This window comes from Amblyomma maculatum, chromosome 8 (assembly GCF_055883805.1).
Source record: "Amblyomma maculatum isolate TAMU_Amacu chromosome 8, ASM5588380v1, whole genome shotgun sequence".
NCBI classification, from domain to species: Eukaryota; Metazoa; Arthropoda; class Arachnida; order Ixodida; family Ixodidae; genus Amblyomma; species Amblyomma maculatum.
The window spans coordinates 32,618,786-32,636,431 of NC_139351.1; the positions used below are offsets into that span (position 1 = coordinate 32,618,786).

General features: G+C 43.8%; 1 protein-coding gene across 1 annotated transcript in view; it reads right to left on the reverse strand.

The window, feature by feature from the left end:
- Positions 1-15,581, reverse strand: part of LOC146180860 (ubiquitin carboxyl-terminal hydrolase 24-like) — a 205,407-nt gene extending 189,826 nt beyond the window's left edge. Inside the window, exons 1-7 of the mRNA XM_084576188.1 lie at positions 14,926-15,581; positions 11,168-11,327; positions 9,222-9,289; positions 8,291-8,437; positions 6,089-6,187; positions 5,886-5,921; positions 5,681-5,743 (exon numbers count right to left, since the gene is read on the reverse strand). Coding sequence (XP_084432314.1) covers positions 5,681-5,743; positions 5,886-5,921; positions 6,089-6,187; positions 8,291-8,437; positions 9,222-9,289; positions 11,168-11,327; positions 14,926-15,180 — 828 coding nt within the window. The 5' untranslated portion in view covers positions 15,181-15,581. The remainder of the gene's footprint in view (positions 1-5,680; positions 5,744-5,885; positions 5,922-6,088; positions 6,188-8,290; positions 8,438-9,221; positions 9,290-11,167; positions 11,328-14,925) is intronic.
- Between the last annotated feature and the right edge of the window lie 2,065 nt (positions 15,582-17,646).

The following is a 17,646-nucleotide window of genomic DNA, read 5'->3' on the forward strand; positions in this document are numbered from 1 at the left end:
ATTTGCCTATGAACGTTTTGTGTAAGCCAGACAGACTTAGTACCAATGACGGACTCATGAATATGATACCCATTTTACTTCCTCCGCTATAGTAAACGTGCATGCTGGGCAAACCGTGCCTTCCGCAAGTCCTCCGAGCTAACGATACGGTGGATCTCTTCTGCCAGCACCAGAAGAGCGTGCTAAAATATGTTCTTCACTTAAACAATTAGCCGACAGCAAAAAAAAAAAAACATCTTCCTTGCAAATCTCTGACCCTCATTTCCCCGTGTACATTCCACTTCCTCGTAACTTAACGAGATTGGAGGAGGTTTCCCTTAGAAGGATAAGAGCTGGGGCGGCCCTTACCCCATCGGCAAAGATCGGACCAATCACATGCCCGAAGTGTTCCACACCAGCTGCAGAAGTGGATGTTCGCCACCTGCTATGGACTTGTGCAGGGACAAGGGCATCAAGGACACAGATTCTGCGCGAAGTGGGACTAACCACAACAAGGGAAGAGGACTTTTCTAAATGGCTCACCAACAACGCTAAGAGCGGGAGCCGCGGGAGCCTGCTCCGGTTCCTCACGGAAAACCATTTACATGAGTTTCTATAATATGCCTTATGGCAAGCTTGCGTAAAAATAAAGAAAAAAAAATATCTCTGACCCCAACGTGTTGCTGATAATTGTAATACAAACAAGTTTCTCAACACAGCCAGCTGCCACTGGTGCGGTGCGCCCCATAGTCTGCACGCTGGCTCCCCTGCCAATGGGTCACTGAAATTTACATCTTTTACTGATACAATGGGATCGGCAGTAAAGCAGTTCTGCGAGAGACCATTTACTCTAGCGCTGAACAATTACAAAGAGCCGTTGGATATGCCTTCGATGCACAAATGAGACCTAGTGACGACAAGGGGGTAGCGCTCCGCAAGAGTGCCGTCGTCCGCGGTGCCGCTTTCATAAGCGTTGCTGTATGTGCTGCGAATCTGTCGTCTTGGTGGAGCTGAGAGCGCACGAATTAAGATGTCGTGCAAGCGATGCTGCTACGATGGAACGGGGATATGATATTGCTGCGCCACCAGACGTACACCAAGACTGCATAAAAACGTTGACAGATGATACTTTAGGCACTACTTCTGTTATGTGGTGTTCTTGAACCGTGGTTTAACTTGAAAGTATATATTGTTGGAGCAGGACAGCTCGATTGTACGCTTTTTGCTTTCGGTCGCCGGCGCACTACAGACCCACATGCATTCGCCAAGCTTGGTAAGCAGTAGCAGCGGTTAGCAGCGGAACCGCGGTGAACGCTGCCCGTGCCTTTAATGCGAAATGAAAGCAGTGCAACATCGCATATAAGCATGCACTGTCAAGAGGAAGACTATCCAAGGGAAGGAAAACGTAGCAGAGGGCGGCAGAGAGTTAGGTGGGTGGATGAGGTGAAGAAGTTCGCAGGGGTCAAGTGGATACAGCTAGCACAGGACCGGGTTAACTGAAGGAATATGGGAGAGGCCTTCGCCCTGCAGTGGGTATAGTCAGGCCAAGGATGATGATTATGATGATGTTGAGAGCAAATACACGACATGAAATGGGTCACATTTCACGTTAAATCAATGCAGCGATGACTGGAAAGCAACTTTCGTAGTATCTGTATTCCGCGTTCGTAAGCTGCCCGTACGTTTCATTCACTGTGTGTTTGTGTGTACAGTTACCAATAATGCAATTATTAAATATAATTGAAAATACACGTATTGTGAAAGATACAACACATACATCCTCCCAGTTAACTCTGACGAGTTCAGCCAGTGGAAGCGGAGCAGTCCTTCGCAGTCGCCCCGGCCGCTAGTGCTGTTTCTAACAGCTGCCGCCATGTCAAAAGGATTACGTACGGTTTGCTTGCACGCTCAAAAAAAACACAAAATAGCACCAAGATGTCAGATAGCATTCACGAGCACTGCGAAACAGCACTTTTATACTGCCACATCGCAGCATCAACACGCACAGCTAGCGCAAGCGTGCCGATATACAGACAGCTATAGTGAACTACGCACAGCACAGCCCAAGATGGCGTCAAGAGGAGCCGGAGCGGACTTTCTTAGTTTGGCTCATACGCAGAGCCACCATCAAACTAAGATGACTGCTCTGTAACCAAGACGCATACATACGATGTGCCCACTTTGGCGGTCGCTTCATAATGCGACACACGTCCCGCCCGCATACTAGCAGCTTTTGCAAGTTTTGTGCAATAAGTGCAAATTTTTGCTAGGTGCACAAGCGCAAACCCATGCGTCAAGTGTCACTTCGCACCAGCCACTGAAAAGTAGGATGCGCCCCTACATGGCTCTCAGCACTGAATAGGAACAAATCAGGATGTCAGGGACCACGTGGCACAAGTTCCTTTGGGGCTGGGGCTGACATTAGAGCTATTGTGCAAGATTTTTCAGGAAAAGCCATTGCTGATCATAAGAGGTCTAATTCTGTTACCGGTATGCTATAAACGGAACGATCGCTCAGTTCGAATGTGTTAAACTATTTTTTCAGCGGCGAATCAGGCCACATGAGAGCTGCCACAAGCCTTCAGCAGGCAAGGCTGGCTTCACCGCACAACAACCCGTGCTTCGAACACTGACTTTCGTGCATGGCAGCAGTTTCACACTGAAACAATCATGCGCAACCAAAGGCATTCTCACATTTGGTCTCAGTGTAGACCTCACCCAATGGCATTTATTTATTTATTTGTGATACCCTCAAGGCCCGGGTTGGGCATTACAGAGGGGAGTGGTATACAAGACAAACATTTGATGAATAAGTGAAAAAGCACAGGAAAATATATAAGGGTACAAATCGAAAAATACTAAACAGTGCAAAATGAATCAATTGGAAACACGATAATAGTTTTATATCGGTTATAGATACTAGTGCTGCAGGAAGGTGGTTCCAATCATTGACTGAATGCGGGAGGAATGAACTGTGAAAAGCGTTTGTTCGACATGTTGAAGATTCAATTTCATGACGATGGCCCACACGAGGTGATATGCAGAAGGGATGCTGAAGAAAATGACTGTGAAGTGTACTATGGTAATATATTTTATGTAGCAGACATAGCCAGAGTATCTGACGTCTCAGAGAGAGAGAAGGGAGGTGTAAGGTGCTTTTCATGTTAGTTGTGCTGGCAGTACGATGGTAATTAGAGTATGTAAAATGGCTTCGACTGAGGTTATCAGAAAATCAAAGCCGGGGTCCCATACAGAAGCTGCTTTACAACGTTAACGTGGCCCACAAGCAGACAAGGTTGCGCAGCTGGCCAGGCTTTGCACGTAAAAGAAGACTATATGACACCGTTGGGAGAAGCACCCTTTGCAGGGGCACGGCGTGCAGTTCGATATATTGGACGTTCCGATGAACAACAGTTCGATTAAAAGCAAGCACTACTCCTATACTTTTGCATGGGGTTCCCAACGGAATATTTTAAGAGTTCAATATAGGCAATCATTCGATTTATCCGGGTTCACTATATCAGAGATCAATTGTGTGCCTTCTGGTGGCCCCCAACCAATGCAATGATTTGCATAACACTTTCATTTCTTTTACAAGTTATCAGAGAGACTGTACATATTCTGTGGTAGGCTGCTGTAAAGGGCAAGTCATCAGTGTCACATGCAGGCAGCTTTCTAGAAGAAGACACACTTCCGCTCGCAGGAAGGATTTCTAATAAGAAAACAAAATAAAATGCTAGCGACAGGAGCTATTAGGTTTAATGGTTCTCTTCTAATACACAACCTGAAAACCCTGCAAGATTAGAACAATACAGATGACAAATGCAGCCAGTAAGTCGTGACTACAGCAGGGCCCCCATCTGTTAATGAACCTACCCCAATCAGCCACACTTTACCACAAGCAAGCCACTGTTGTAAGACAGTAATTGACACATGCATTTCCTCAGTCCCTACTCGTGCTCCCTCCTATCCCTTGGCATCATGTTTCTACCAGTGTTCTTTCATTTAAGTTTGGAAAAAGCAAAGACAAGTCTACAGCAGCACAACTAGCAAACATAGACAGCAAACCATTGACTCTGCACGGCTACCAGCTTTGGTGAGAGCCAGCATTAACGGTCTACATTACTGTGCATTAAAATTTACAAGGTTAGAATCACAGCATCTGAACATCGCATTGCGAGTCCCTTTTGCACAAAATTTAATGATAACAACATGTGTGCAAATGTAAAAGAGAATTCAAAAGACATAAGGTACGGAGAAATATTCTGGCGGTAAATGGCTTTTTCTTCTACTTCCTAATCAATTGCCTCTACAATTATTTATTACTTCACATTCATCAACATAAACTAAAAAAAAAAAAAATATCCCCTCTGCTTCTCTTTATGTTAGTGGCTACTAGCTCCCTTCTTATGTATCTCATAACAAAGCCAATCATTTTCCCAGCATTTGTCCTTGCCCTTGCCTCGTCCTCTGCCATTTACTGCACTATGCTTTCTGTGTGACAACAAACTAACATGTCGAAACATATTCCCTTCTAATTCGTTTTCTGGCTAGGCAAGTAAAAAGTGGTATATATCAGGCTAAAAATTAGGAAAAGAGAGCAGTAACAACTGAAAAGTTTTGACTCCAGCAGAAACAAAATAAGCAAAAAATTAGTAAGCCAAATTAGTAAGAGCCATAGCAAGAGGGGCAATAGAGAGAAAACAGATTTGCCCATGCCAGTGAAAAAGAACTGAACAGACAGCTAGCTAGCCAATGAAAAAGCTAATGAATAAATACTAGCCAAAGAAAAAGCGTTCAATGCACCATAACATTAAAAATGACAATAAAGCAGCTACAAATGTGTTATTTTAATGAACTTCATTTAACTAGGCTGCCCAAATGTCTAGCGACCTGCAGAATAATCACCATCATCATCCTTAGAGAGACTATATCCACTGCAGGGTGAAGTCCTCTCCCCTATTATGCCAATTAACCCAGCCTTGTGATATCTACATCCACTTGGCCCCTGGAAACTTCTTAACCTCATCCGCCCACATGGCCTTCTCCTGCCCCCTGCTACGCTTTCCTTCCCTTGATATCCAATTGGTTACTCTCAGAGACCGCCAGTTATCCTCTCTTTGCAGTACATGCCCTGCCCATGCCTATTTCTTCTTGATTCCCATTATAATGTCATCAACACAAGTTATTTCTCTGATCCACTATTCTTAACACTACGCCTACCATTTTCCGTTTCCTAGCAACCTAGGTAGAGCCCTTTTCGTTAGCCTCCATATTTCAGCCCCATTGGTGAGTGCAGGTAAGATGCAGCAGTTATACACTTTCCTCTTCAGCGATACTGGTAAGCTGCTAGTCTTAATCTGTGAGTACTTACCAAATACAGCGTTTTGTTCCAGCACATCTATGAGCAGTTACACTCAGAGGAGCTTTGCGGTTGCTTCTGCGGCAGCTGCAAATGCCCTTTCAACACCAGAAATGATTGACACAAGGAAATGTCGCAATGCAGAGGAAACAAAACTAAACCTTCGAAAAAAATAATAGCCACGAGGACATTCACAGCACACCCTTTTGACTCTGATGTGTTTCTCATAATACCCCGTGGTGGCAAGTGACTAAAGTTTCGAACTGCTCTCGGGCAATGTACTTCCATCAAATCCTAAAACCAAAATGAAACAATGCAAACAAGTATGGGTGAACTTACATCTGCGGTCAAGTTTTCTCCAAATTTGTTCAATATTTTCTCAAAGCCACTGCGACTCCCAAACTGTATGTGAGGAAAAAAAAAAAGGAGAAAGAAACAAGGACAAGTTATGAGGTGACCCCAGGTTCAAAGAGTGGAAAAGAAAGGCATGGCAAACAGAAAACGAAAAACTTGCCAGCAAACAAAGTTATGAAAAACAGCTCACTTTGTTAATGATGTCCAAAAGCCAACCGTACGGATCCTGTGAAAGATAAGCACAACAATTCAAGTTCACCAGTTCCTTAATTTGGCATTCACAATCACAATGTGCACCAAAATAAGTCGGAGTAACATAAAAGCAAAAAGCATGCGAAAGCCTAGTGGGCATGAAGGCCATGAAGCATCAAAACATGACAAGCTACTTCTTACCAGGGATCCCCTAGACTTTGCATAGACCACCAGCCCTTGCTCAAGGCTGCTTTGCCGACTTTTGTTTTTGGCGTGGAACTCAGCTTCCGGGTCAAAGGCCTGCGAAGAGCGAAAGGCAGTGTGAGTACTACACCCCACAAATAGCTTAGTTTAGTTTACAGAGATGAAAGTCCTAAAGCAATTCAGGCTATGAGACACACTACTGGAGGGCTCCGGAAATTTCGACCACCTGGGATTCTTTAACGGGCACTGATACCGCACAGCCCACTGACACCTTTGCTTTTCGCCTCCATCGAAAAGCGGCCGCCATGGCCGGGATTCGATCCCGCATCTTTGGGCACAGCAGTCGAGTGCTCTAACCACTGCACCACCATGGCGGGGCTACCACCCCACAAATAAGGCCATTAAAACGAACACCATTACCGTACAGACCAAGCTAAAATTCGAGAACAGCGAGAATCAATGCAACCCATTATAAAGGATAAGCTACTACAGCATTCTGCCACTTTGCACAAGAAGATAAGGTTAGTTTTGGGATGTGGCAGTCATACTTGGTGAAAGATTTGTAGTAGTAATGATAAAATATTTTGTAGCAGCAACACAATCAAAGCTGCGTTAATGAAATTTGGCACACATGATGCAGCAAAGCTGCAGCTGCGAAAGAAATAAACAACTTTTAAACGCATTACAGTAGAACCCCTTTATATAAAGTCACTGGGACCAGCAAAAATCTTTACTATATCAGGGTCTTTATTATATCAGCTGTTGGAGATAACATGGTCCTAAGATGCTGTCTGGTAGTTAAGTGGGTACTTACTGAGCACATAATGTTGCTTAATGAAAATGAAGAAAAAAACCCCTCTGAAATACCTTCCACCTCTCTGTTATCAATCTTTTAGTGCAATTTTTTTTCAGTTATAAAAATTTTTACGTCTTGTGAAAGTACCTCTTAAGCAGGAGGACAACGTAGCTATGAATACAACCTAATTTGATTTGATGTGAGAACCAAAGCCTTGCATGAGCATGGTGTCACTTTTTGCTGTTTCTGTCTTTTAAAAGGCAATAAATGATAAATGCGTGTGGCAATCAAGTGCTGCAAGACCACACATGCTGCACCTCCACTTCTTGCCTCCACTACCTCATCCTTCGTGCTGCACAGTGCTGCGAATGTTTGCCCGTTTCTTCCCTTACCGATTCTTTGCTGCACTTTACCACGGACTGCGCCGCCTCCTTTCTATGTTTGTAAACAGCTTTACTTTTTTTTTTTTTTTTTTCATACACGCTGCATGATTTTCCTCAAGGCTTCGAGGCCTCCGTAACGAAGGCTTCTCCTGAGTGCTGCTAAGCCTGGTGGTAAAGTCACCAAAAAGAACACTGTTATTTTTCAGAGACAAAAAAATCTTTGTCTCGCAATTCTAGGTAGTGCGCGGGCGGCGATGTCATATTGTGGGAGTCGTCGCCGCGGCCAGGTGCACTTTACTATAGCAGATTTTTACAAAAAATGTCTTTACTATAGGGAGGGGAAAATGTACAGTTGTCTGTATAATTTTTTGGTGAGCTTTTTTTTTTTTCCATCACTTACTAAATAAATATGTTGATTGTCACTAATACCATTGTGAAGAGGAATTGCTCCTCTACAATTTGATACTAGACATTCCGTACCAAGCAAGTTTTTGTTAAAGAAAAACAGTATTAATGACACCACCCAAAAACCACCCCTTTTTCCGCAGACAGGAAAGTGTTAAGAAAGTTGCCACAATAAAGCTCAGGTTACAGGAGCTTTTTACCCTATTACCACCTTTTTAGTTACTATTTGAAAACACTGTACATGTACACGCTATAGATTCCCATGCCTTACTATCGTAATGCTTCGACGAAGTTACTTTTGTCTTAGCATAACTATTGGTTACACTGTCTGCTCCAGTATGACACATCAGTTATCATGTAACCAACTCACCTCTGCAATGTGGAGTGCATTAAGGGTGGAAATTAATGAAGATCACTTTTAAATGCAGTGCCTTTCAGCAGCATTCTCCAGTATGGTGTGTCAAGTGGCAACCTTCAAGCTACAAGCAAATAAACTGGCAGTACTTTGTTAAAAACTAGACATGTCCTATTCCAGCAAACAGCACATCGCACATACGACAAGAGTTGCTCATATGAGTGTCTTACAGCCCATGGCGAATCAGTGCCACAACTTACCATAGTGAGCACATTGGAGAGGAGCTTTTCGGGGATAGGGTTGTAGCTCAGACGCTCGACAGTCAAATCAATGAGTAGCATGAGCATGTTGTAGACACCTTCCTGGACGTCTGGTGCCCAGTTACGGACTGCAAGTGCTGTTAGAAGCTGCAAGCAGAGAGGCAGGAAATACAAAATTTAATACAGAGCTTCATAGGCTTGCCGATAAGCAACCCCATTTGATTTACATTTTGCTCAATGAAAAACTGGTACATCAATCGCCCCAATTTTAGAAACTATTATTGTTTGCAAGCCACATCATCTAGTTTACTACTTGTCTAAAGCCTTCAAAATCTCTTAATAGCTATAAGAGCACCCCCGTTGTCCCCTCTTCAAAGGAAGGCTTCCAGCACCCAAAGTCATCCCAACGCCCAAGCATATCATTGCTGATGCTTCATCATCAACTTTTATTAGGTTACAAAGAAGGCTGAGAATTTTTTTCTCATCTTTAAACTTTGCCAAAGAAGCAAAGTGGTTTCTTCAAGCATGTGTGATAAGCAAAGTAAAAAACAGGACACATATGTTCTCTTTGGCCAACCTCTAAACGAAATGAAAACAATAACTCTGAGTATTATATAACACCAGTCCTTTCTCAATCAGTGGAAAGTTGGAAAGGTCCCATCTGTTCATAGAAGTAGCATCCAAAATCCTTACAGTCTTAAATTAAAGAGAGTGACAGAAGAATTCAGTTCATTAACAAAGTTAAAAGCAATACAAAGTAAGACCAAAAGTCAGAGAAGCACCGAGAAAAGAAGTGATGTAGCTCATAAAGAATTAGATCAGGATCATACAACACACCTCTGCCATTTCAAATGGATCTCGACAAGGACTGAAAACACAAGTGGTTTCAGCCCTTGTTTTAAATGACAGTGACAAGCAGAAAAGGGCGTACCTTACGAAAGCACTCAGGCATGCATGATTCCATGAAGCTTCTGCACTCTGGATTTGACTCGCACTGTCCTGTGAGAGAGAAATAAGCAATGGATTAGGACACCAGCAAAGCGTGTTTACTCCATTCTAATGAGAACCATTTTCTTTTTTTTAGAATAGTTTAAAGATGACACGTTTGTTAGAATCAAGAACAAAAAGGTACTTAAGCTAGAAACCCATATTGTCACTGGCCCCACAAAATGGCATCGTGGTAATTTTGGTGCATTGTCCACCACCCTTGTGGATAGTGATAGTCTGTGAGAGCATCTGAAGTGTCCTGACAACAAGGCCCTGACCTGAAATTCAGCCAGCATAGAAGCACTGGCTGTAAAAATGCACCAATTGACTACGAAACCGATCTGAAGAAAAAAAAAGGCAATCCTGTATGCGGGGCCAAATGGGAATCGGACGGACCTCTTCACATGCACTTGGTGATGTTCCTGAGACTTGTGCATGACTAATGAAAGCTGAGAAAACGTTTTCACAAGCAAATTCATTCATAAGAGTTTTGATGGGCTGAAGAAGGACCAGTTCCAAAAAAAAAAAATTTACGGTGTCACAGTCTAGCAGCTCTGAGCACATAGTCTGCTATTTCATGTCGTTACTGAGCAGACAAGTGTAGAGAAATGAAATAAGGGTGGGGGGGGGGGGGGGGGCTTGGTCTGGTTTGTTTATCAGGTTTAATGTGCCAAAGTGACTCAGGCTATGACAGACGCCATAGTGCAGGGCTACGGAAATTTCGACCACCTGGGATCTTAGCGTGCAGTGACATCGCACAGCACACGGGTGCTTTGCCTTTCGCGTCCATCAAAAAGCGGTTACTGCAGACGAGATTCAAGCCCGCCCGCATCCTTGGGAACAGCAGTCGAGTACCCTAAGCAATGCACCATTGCGGCAGGACAAAATGGGAGCCTTTTATTACATACATGAGAAGAAAGCTAACAGTGACCTAAACCGAAAAAAAGCATAGGGGAATGTTTCCCTTTTTTAGAGCGTTATCTCTACTGCATTCTTTTGCGAGCTTAGAATTACTCTTGCATCAACCGTATGACCACCCATATACGTTGTTGCACCCCTAAATACAAGAAAGAAGTATGCATATAATGTTACCTCAGATATAACAAACACAGGAAAAAGACACTTTAGAAAAAGTTGCCACAGCTGGGTGTCAAACCTGCAGCAGAACGAACAGATCAGCATCCCTGGCCTAAGCACACCAGCACTATACTATGGCCCCGGCCAATTACGCCTCCTGTAAAACTGCAACACACGCTCACCCCGTGAAATAAACGTTGCAAGCTTCATTCAATTCCAACTACATCACACTCTTGCACTGTGCAATGAAGATCATCATCTTCATGAAGTTTCATCTACCCCGCTCCATCATCCACCAGGCAGCATGCCAACATTGCCGCAGACCATGTTACCGAAAGTACCATAAGCATAGTCATGAAAATACATTTGTGAAAAACATTTCCAAAGAACATTTCTAAAGAACCTTGGGCTTTGAGTTCATGGGTTCGGATCCCACTTGTGGCAGATGTTTTTTCTTATTTGGTTAGTCATGGTAGGTTTTATGATGCAAAGCGATGGAGGCTACCATATGCTGAAGGCAGTGTAAAGAGAGTCTGCTTCAGAAATTAGGTACCCCAGGAACTTTTAGAAGATGTAGCTTATAAGATAAGCTATAATATGCAACTTTCAAAACCTTAAACGTGTATGTGGTGCTTTTGGGCAAAAGTTGTTCAAAGAGTCGTCAAAAAAAAAAAAAACTCAAAAATTCTTAAAACATTATTTACTATAACAAGGTCACCACAATATGACAAAAGATTTCTGGAAAAGGCGGCTTGCAAAATTTCGCATGATGCCTACTACAGAGAAACTGGGAGTGCTACTTTAGGTGGTTACCTTCTTTGGCCAGATTTGTAGCTGCGATGAGGCATTTGGCCAATGACTCATCCTTCTTGTATGGGATGGACCACTGATCCACAAAGACCCGCTGCTCCAGCTCGTACAGATTTGTCTGGGGGAAGGCCGAGTTTCCATAGTCTGGCTTGGGAGAGCACGGCTGCACCACGAAAGAAAATTACGAGAAAAGCAAAATTTATGCAGTGAAACTTCACTTGATTAAATTCCAAGGGACCTCAGGGCAATGTTTGTTAATGTGAAATTACATTAAACTGAAATAAGCATAGACTTTTTTGAAATGCCCAGCGCACAGTCTTTTAAAGGCGAGGCCGAGCTCCAAACTTTCTGATGTGGCCACATTTGCTAGGCGCTGGCTCTTATTCTTAGACAGTGCTGACACTGGAATCTCCGAATACCTACGCAGTGTCAAGTTGGCGCTACCTTGAGTCCAGCCTAAGTCAAATATCTCATGTTTGATCTAGAGTAAGGTGCTTTCGTTTGGCAATCATAGTTAACCAGCATGCATACATATGCTATTCTTGAAGCTTGAACGAAGGGCTAGTTGGGCTAAAGCTCTGGCTATGACTAACTATTGCTGTGACTTCAATTAAATGTGCAAAGCCAGCTATGAACTCATTTAGGTAGCAAATTCAGTTTAAAGACAAATGAAAGCCACTTTTCATCATGCAGTAATAGAGCGCGGTTCTCAATGTAAAAATGTGCAATAAAAATTGCGGTTTGCAAAAGTGCTCAATATGACCTGGCAGACACAGGATGGCACCGCAGAAAATGTTCGTACAAGTGAAATGCACACTGTGCTGATTTTCGTTAAACTGAAGGGTGTTTGCATTGCATTCAATGGCGCTTTGGCGGGCGATTTAAAAAAGTTTGTACAAGTGAATAGCTCGTTAAAGGGGTGTTTGTTGAAGTGGTATTGTACTGCATAAAGCTATGAATAGTGCTAAAAATTTTATCTAATCCATTTTGCACCTACATTACCCTACTGTAGGCATGGATGCAAGCAGTGAAGTGTTTTGACCTCATCCCTACACGAGGAAGCAAACAGATGAAGGTGGCCACTGAACAATCCTTTATGCCCTCTTTTCGTTACGTCACTCGCGAAGATCTAACCAGTGGCAGCGATGACAAGCACAACTTGTGCCTCGCTTGTTTTGGCCATTTCTTTGCCGTCAAGTGGGATGTATCGAAGTAGAACACTGCAAAACACCTCGAAAGCTGCAACGTTTTTAAAGTGCCTCATTTTGGTTGCTGATCTGTGCATTTGCGAGCTTTAAAATTTCGCGCTAGCACGGCGTGCTTTTTACAATTTCGTGCTTTCATCATTGTGATTTGCTGCACATTAATTTCAAACTAGTTTTTAGCAAAGCTGATACAGTCAGCACCACACTAACTGCAAGTTAACCATTACACAAGTGTTCTTTACATAAGCGTCTATATTACCATCATATCAGGTGACAGCTTGGCATTACAGGGTATTTGCTGCTGCATCAATCGAGTGGGCAGATGTCACTTTTGCAAGGTGCCTATATCATTCAGTCTTCACCCTTGCATCCATTTCTTTTACCTGATAATGGTCCAGTTGAGCTAATCACTTCCTACAGGCGTGGACGGACAGATGGAAAAAAGCTGGAAATGTAGCCATTAAATGCATTCCTGCCTTAGCACCTCGTTGACAGTCTCAGCAATGTATGTGGTGAAGTAACAGCAGCCTTGTTTATGCACAGTCACATTACAAACGCCTATCCTGGATAAATCCTCAGCAGTGATTGGAGGTTGCTGCTTATCATCCCACTGGGTACCAGTACTTTCATCAGTGGAGCAAATTTCATTTGCATAACTAAAACAAGTACAATGCACAGTTTTTGTCAAAGACGTACAGGCCACTTCTACTTGCTCAAAGCCAGCTCATTACGACTCATTTTACATCAGCAGCATTCACAAATTTCTAAAGGTGAAAGGGAGCACAGTTTACACCATTCCAAAGCTTAGATGTCTTAGGGCTTCAGGCCTGACACTTCTCACAAAGGCTGCAGCTTGGCACCAGTTGACTTTGTGACACTGTGCTGCTAAGCATAGCTTCTTTAGCCAGCTTTGCCACCGGTCAAACAACCATGAACAACTCTGCAAATCGCAGTGCCATGTGTGAAGCCCGTGAATTGCACAATGCTCTATGTGAAAAAATGATCCCAAATGCACACGCCATCTACAAGCAGATCAGGTTATAACAAACAAAAAGTTTGCTCAATTTAGCTGCACTTGCTGCCCTAGCCCAGGGAGCACACAACTTTCACGTTTATTTTACCACAATAGTGTGGGTCTGCTGCATGTCTACATCCGTTTTCCTAAATGCCTGCCCACAACGGCTGAGCTTGCACCTTCCGAAGTGGAAGTCGAGCTCAAGTGTAGCATGATGATGGAGCTCATGCATAGGCAAGGAGAAGATTGGGCCTTTACTGAGCCATTCTTTATGAACACAGCCAGTGCCACTTGAACTGCCAAGCTGCTGTAACACAATAACAGCGTTTCCACAGACTCTACAATATTGCTCAGTGAGTACAGAAAAATGAGCAAACTAAACAGGTACACGGAAAAGAGCAAATACAAATACAATGTTAAGTGTACAGCGAGTAGGTATGCACAGAAAGCCTTCATAAGGCTTCCATATACAACTATCTTGCCATCTTGAACGTAGCAGCGCGAAAAAGCAACATGAAACGATCTTGCTTTTATGTTAACCACGTCAGGAATTAAACATTAACATACCAAAGTACCGTAAAGATTAGAACAAAAGCAGACTTTTCAGACTTTTTTTTTTTTTCAAGAAGTGATTATGGAATATTAGATCTCAAATGTCCCGGGTGTGGCACACACCATCTCCAGTTTTGCTAAAAAAAATTCATGGCAGTTGTGGGTACAGAGAACAGTAATCTGCATGATTATTTCTGACAAAAAGTTTTTCATTGTTACCGCATGCCATGAAATATAAGGCTGGTGCAAATAAAGGCATTAGAAAAGATTTCACTAAAAGAGATATCTTTAGCAAACAACTAGATTCATACTTTTTCCTAGATCTTCACGTGTTCCGTTACATTCCAGTGTTATCCAGAAAAAAAGATATGTTTTCTGCAAATTTTACGTATATCTCAATATGTAGAAAAAGGTGATATTTTGCGAATTTACTGCGAGTGTCAGCATCAGCACCATTAGTGCACACATCAGCCAATAAGAAGGCACCGCTACGAGACAATTAAACTGGACATGCAAGAGAAGATGCAAGAGAGATAAGGCCGGAGCTGCCGGTTTCGAGTGGGCCCCAGTATCTCCCTCACTCTTAAGACCACGTACCGGACGCACAACCTTAGCTAAACATGCGCAGCGCACTACTTACAGCTCGCACACAAAAAGTGAAAAAGACCGCTATGTTGACGCGGAGAAATTACCGTTACTTCGCCGCTCGCTGCGCTACACCCGGTATATTAGACGGTGTTTTTGGCTCCAAGGTCGCTTCCCCCCCTCGGCCATTCTTAAACGTATTAGAAGCGAGATTTAAAATCAGAAATAAAGCAAGGCGTGAAACAGAAGCGTGCATGTAATGCTTGGGTGTCACGCGTGTACCAAGTAGGAAGCGGCCGAGACAGCCGCGACGAACATAAGAGGAAAAGCGGAGGCGGAGGAGAAAGTATAACGAACCAGCGACACGCGTGAGAGCGGCACACAATTCCTGAGCGGCCAATTACCTTGGCGTCCGGCAGCGAGTTGTAGGGAGGCGGGGCGGCCGTGGGCACAAGCGCCGTGGAGGTGACGTCTTTCATCTCGACGTCTTCGGCAGTGCCAGCGCTCGAGTAGGGTCCATAGCGCCCCTGATCGTTGGTAAGGATGGCCACAGCCTCACTCAGGTCGTTGTGGCTTATCCGCAGCGCATTCTTGATATCCTCGATATCGAGGAATCCCATGCTGTACAGCGTCTGAACGTTCTTCTCAGTCTGATCCATGGTTGCGCGATGGACGGACGGTCGGACAGATAATTACGAAAGTATGCAGCCTCGATGACCGGGGAAAATGCAGCACACAAACACGCACACTGACACGTTCGGCCCCTTACAAATTTCGCGAGCCGCTGCTGCTGTACGGCGACTGATTGGGATACCACTGCGATTCTCGAGTGAAGGCACGCTCATGAGAGGAAGACATGGCGTGAGAAATGCGGAGATGCACAAAAAGAACAAGCACGGTTGAACGTTGCGAAGGGATAGATACGATATGTTGACTCTTAGAAAATGAGGACCGATGGGTTACGGCCAAATTAAAAAGGGGCTCTATAGAAGAAAAAAGAAACCACGCACATCATACGCTCGACAACGAGCTTCAGGAAGCGGCCATTTTGAACAGCACTTTCTAGCCGCCTGGTGGTATAAGTTTAACAAAAGAGCCACTCGTTACAGCTTTAACTACAACTAAAACTTAAAAATATATATTAACAATATTCATGCCTTTTTTTGCAAGCAAAAATGTTTTTATTGTTATTTAATTTTATTTACAGTTGTACAAAACTTTTTCTCATCTGTAGCGACACGTTGCGCCAAGGCATTGCATTACCCAGAGATTAGCACGCCGGTCTGCTCACCCTCGAGACCGGCCACGAGATTAGCTCTATTCATAGCTCTATAGTGCCTAGAATATACTATAATAGCTCTATTGCAGTGCTCTAGAATAAACCACGGCCGGTCTCGAGGGAGAGAGCGCGCGCTCTCGAGACCGGCCGTGAATAGACCAATTGTTGTTGTTACGAACTTTATTTTTCCACCGATGTAGGAGGCCCCCTACTCCCCGCCCCCGGCACGCAGGCCTATGGGACGGAGGCCGGGGCCTCCGCGACTAAAGACAGGCGAAGTGACAGACAACACCGATCTGTGACGTAAGCACGATCACGGCCGGTCTCGAGGGAGAGAGCGCGCGCGCTCTTTCTTAAGGCCCCCGTACGGTCGTTTTTAGAGGCGCTGCGCTCGTCCGCCTTCCTCCAGCTGGCGGACGCGTTCGGCACGGGAGGCGCATTGGGCATCTTTTGGATGGCGGATTTCTCCAGCGCTCTGATTGGCGCGCCCGGCGCGCGCTGCTTCGAACGTCGAAACGCTGCATATGACGGCTGCGGCGCTGGTTTGGGGAAACTTTTCCTCTTCACGGTGGCTCTCGATCGTCGGCTATAAAATTAATTTGCACCCAAGCTGTAGAGTTATTGAGCCCCCGCATATACAGCACAAACAGTATGAACTGATCATTAGTAGAGCGATTAAGTCGCCGGCGATGCAATCATCCAGCAACAGCGTAGTACTCCCGAACGTATACATTTAAAGGTAAAATGTATATATTCATATCTCCCCTGCCTGTGTTCGCGCGTTCACTTCGGTATAGCACTCGCGGCAAAGATGCAGGAGCTGGTCATTTAATGTTTTCATCCGAAATTACAGCCTAAACACATTTTACAACACGCCTGTTTTACTGTGAGAAAATAGATTACAAAGCATAAACAAACATGCACATCATTTGTAACATGTACAGAAGCACTGTTTTCCGTGCGGTTCTCCCCGGTGGTAGCAATCTCTTAGTGGCGTACATTTCGCCACGTAATCCTCATTTCTGGCTGCAACGTACAGCTGTGGTGTTGCATACGAGATGCATTTGCACGCAGAAAATGTGTCGAGGTTCATGACAGTAACAAATCTTTAAAAGTGCATGGAATCATTTGTTATGGTATCCATGCCATAGCAAATGATTCAAACAGTGCATGTTCAAATTATCTCTAAAATTCTATGTGTTTACTTCTTCAAAGACATTTAAAATAGCTGCTCAACTAGTTTATTTGTATTCAGTTTGGCTTTCAGCACTATTCATATTTGATTCAGCAGCAAGACTACGCTATTCATAATCGGTTTGGTTGGCAAAACTACAATTCACATGCCCCCCAGTACGTAATACTAGTTTCTCCATCTCTGTGCTCAATGCTGCCTATACTAATAAGTGCCTTCATGTCAAGTGCAGCATACACTTCCTTTTCTTGACCTATGCCATTTGGTCTTCCTAGGTTTCATGTGTGTGCACTGCTTTTGTCATTTCAGACACAGAAAGTAGCAAATGAAATCTGGCGATTGAGTGTTAACATGCAACACAGCTCAAGCTACTCAGCTGCGGCATGTACTGAAAAGAATTGTTACCAATTGAGAGAGCCTCTACTAGTCAAATTTCAAGTGAAATATTTGTACAGTTAGTGCTGAGCACAAATAAACAAGAATTATGGCACAATTCTGCTGCTGCTGAGGAAGAGTCCATAAAGTTTTCGAAACATTGCATGATATGAAATGACTATTCTAAGTACAAATATGTATATATTGGATGTTTTGTGTGGAATGAGTGTTTTATTCTTCTGTTGTAGTTTTATTTCACTGTTTCTCATACTTAAAAAC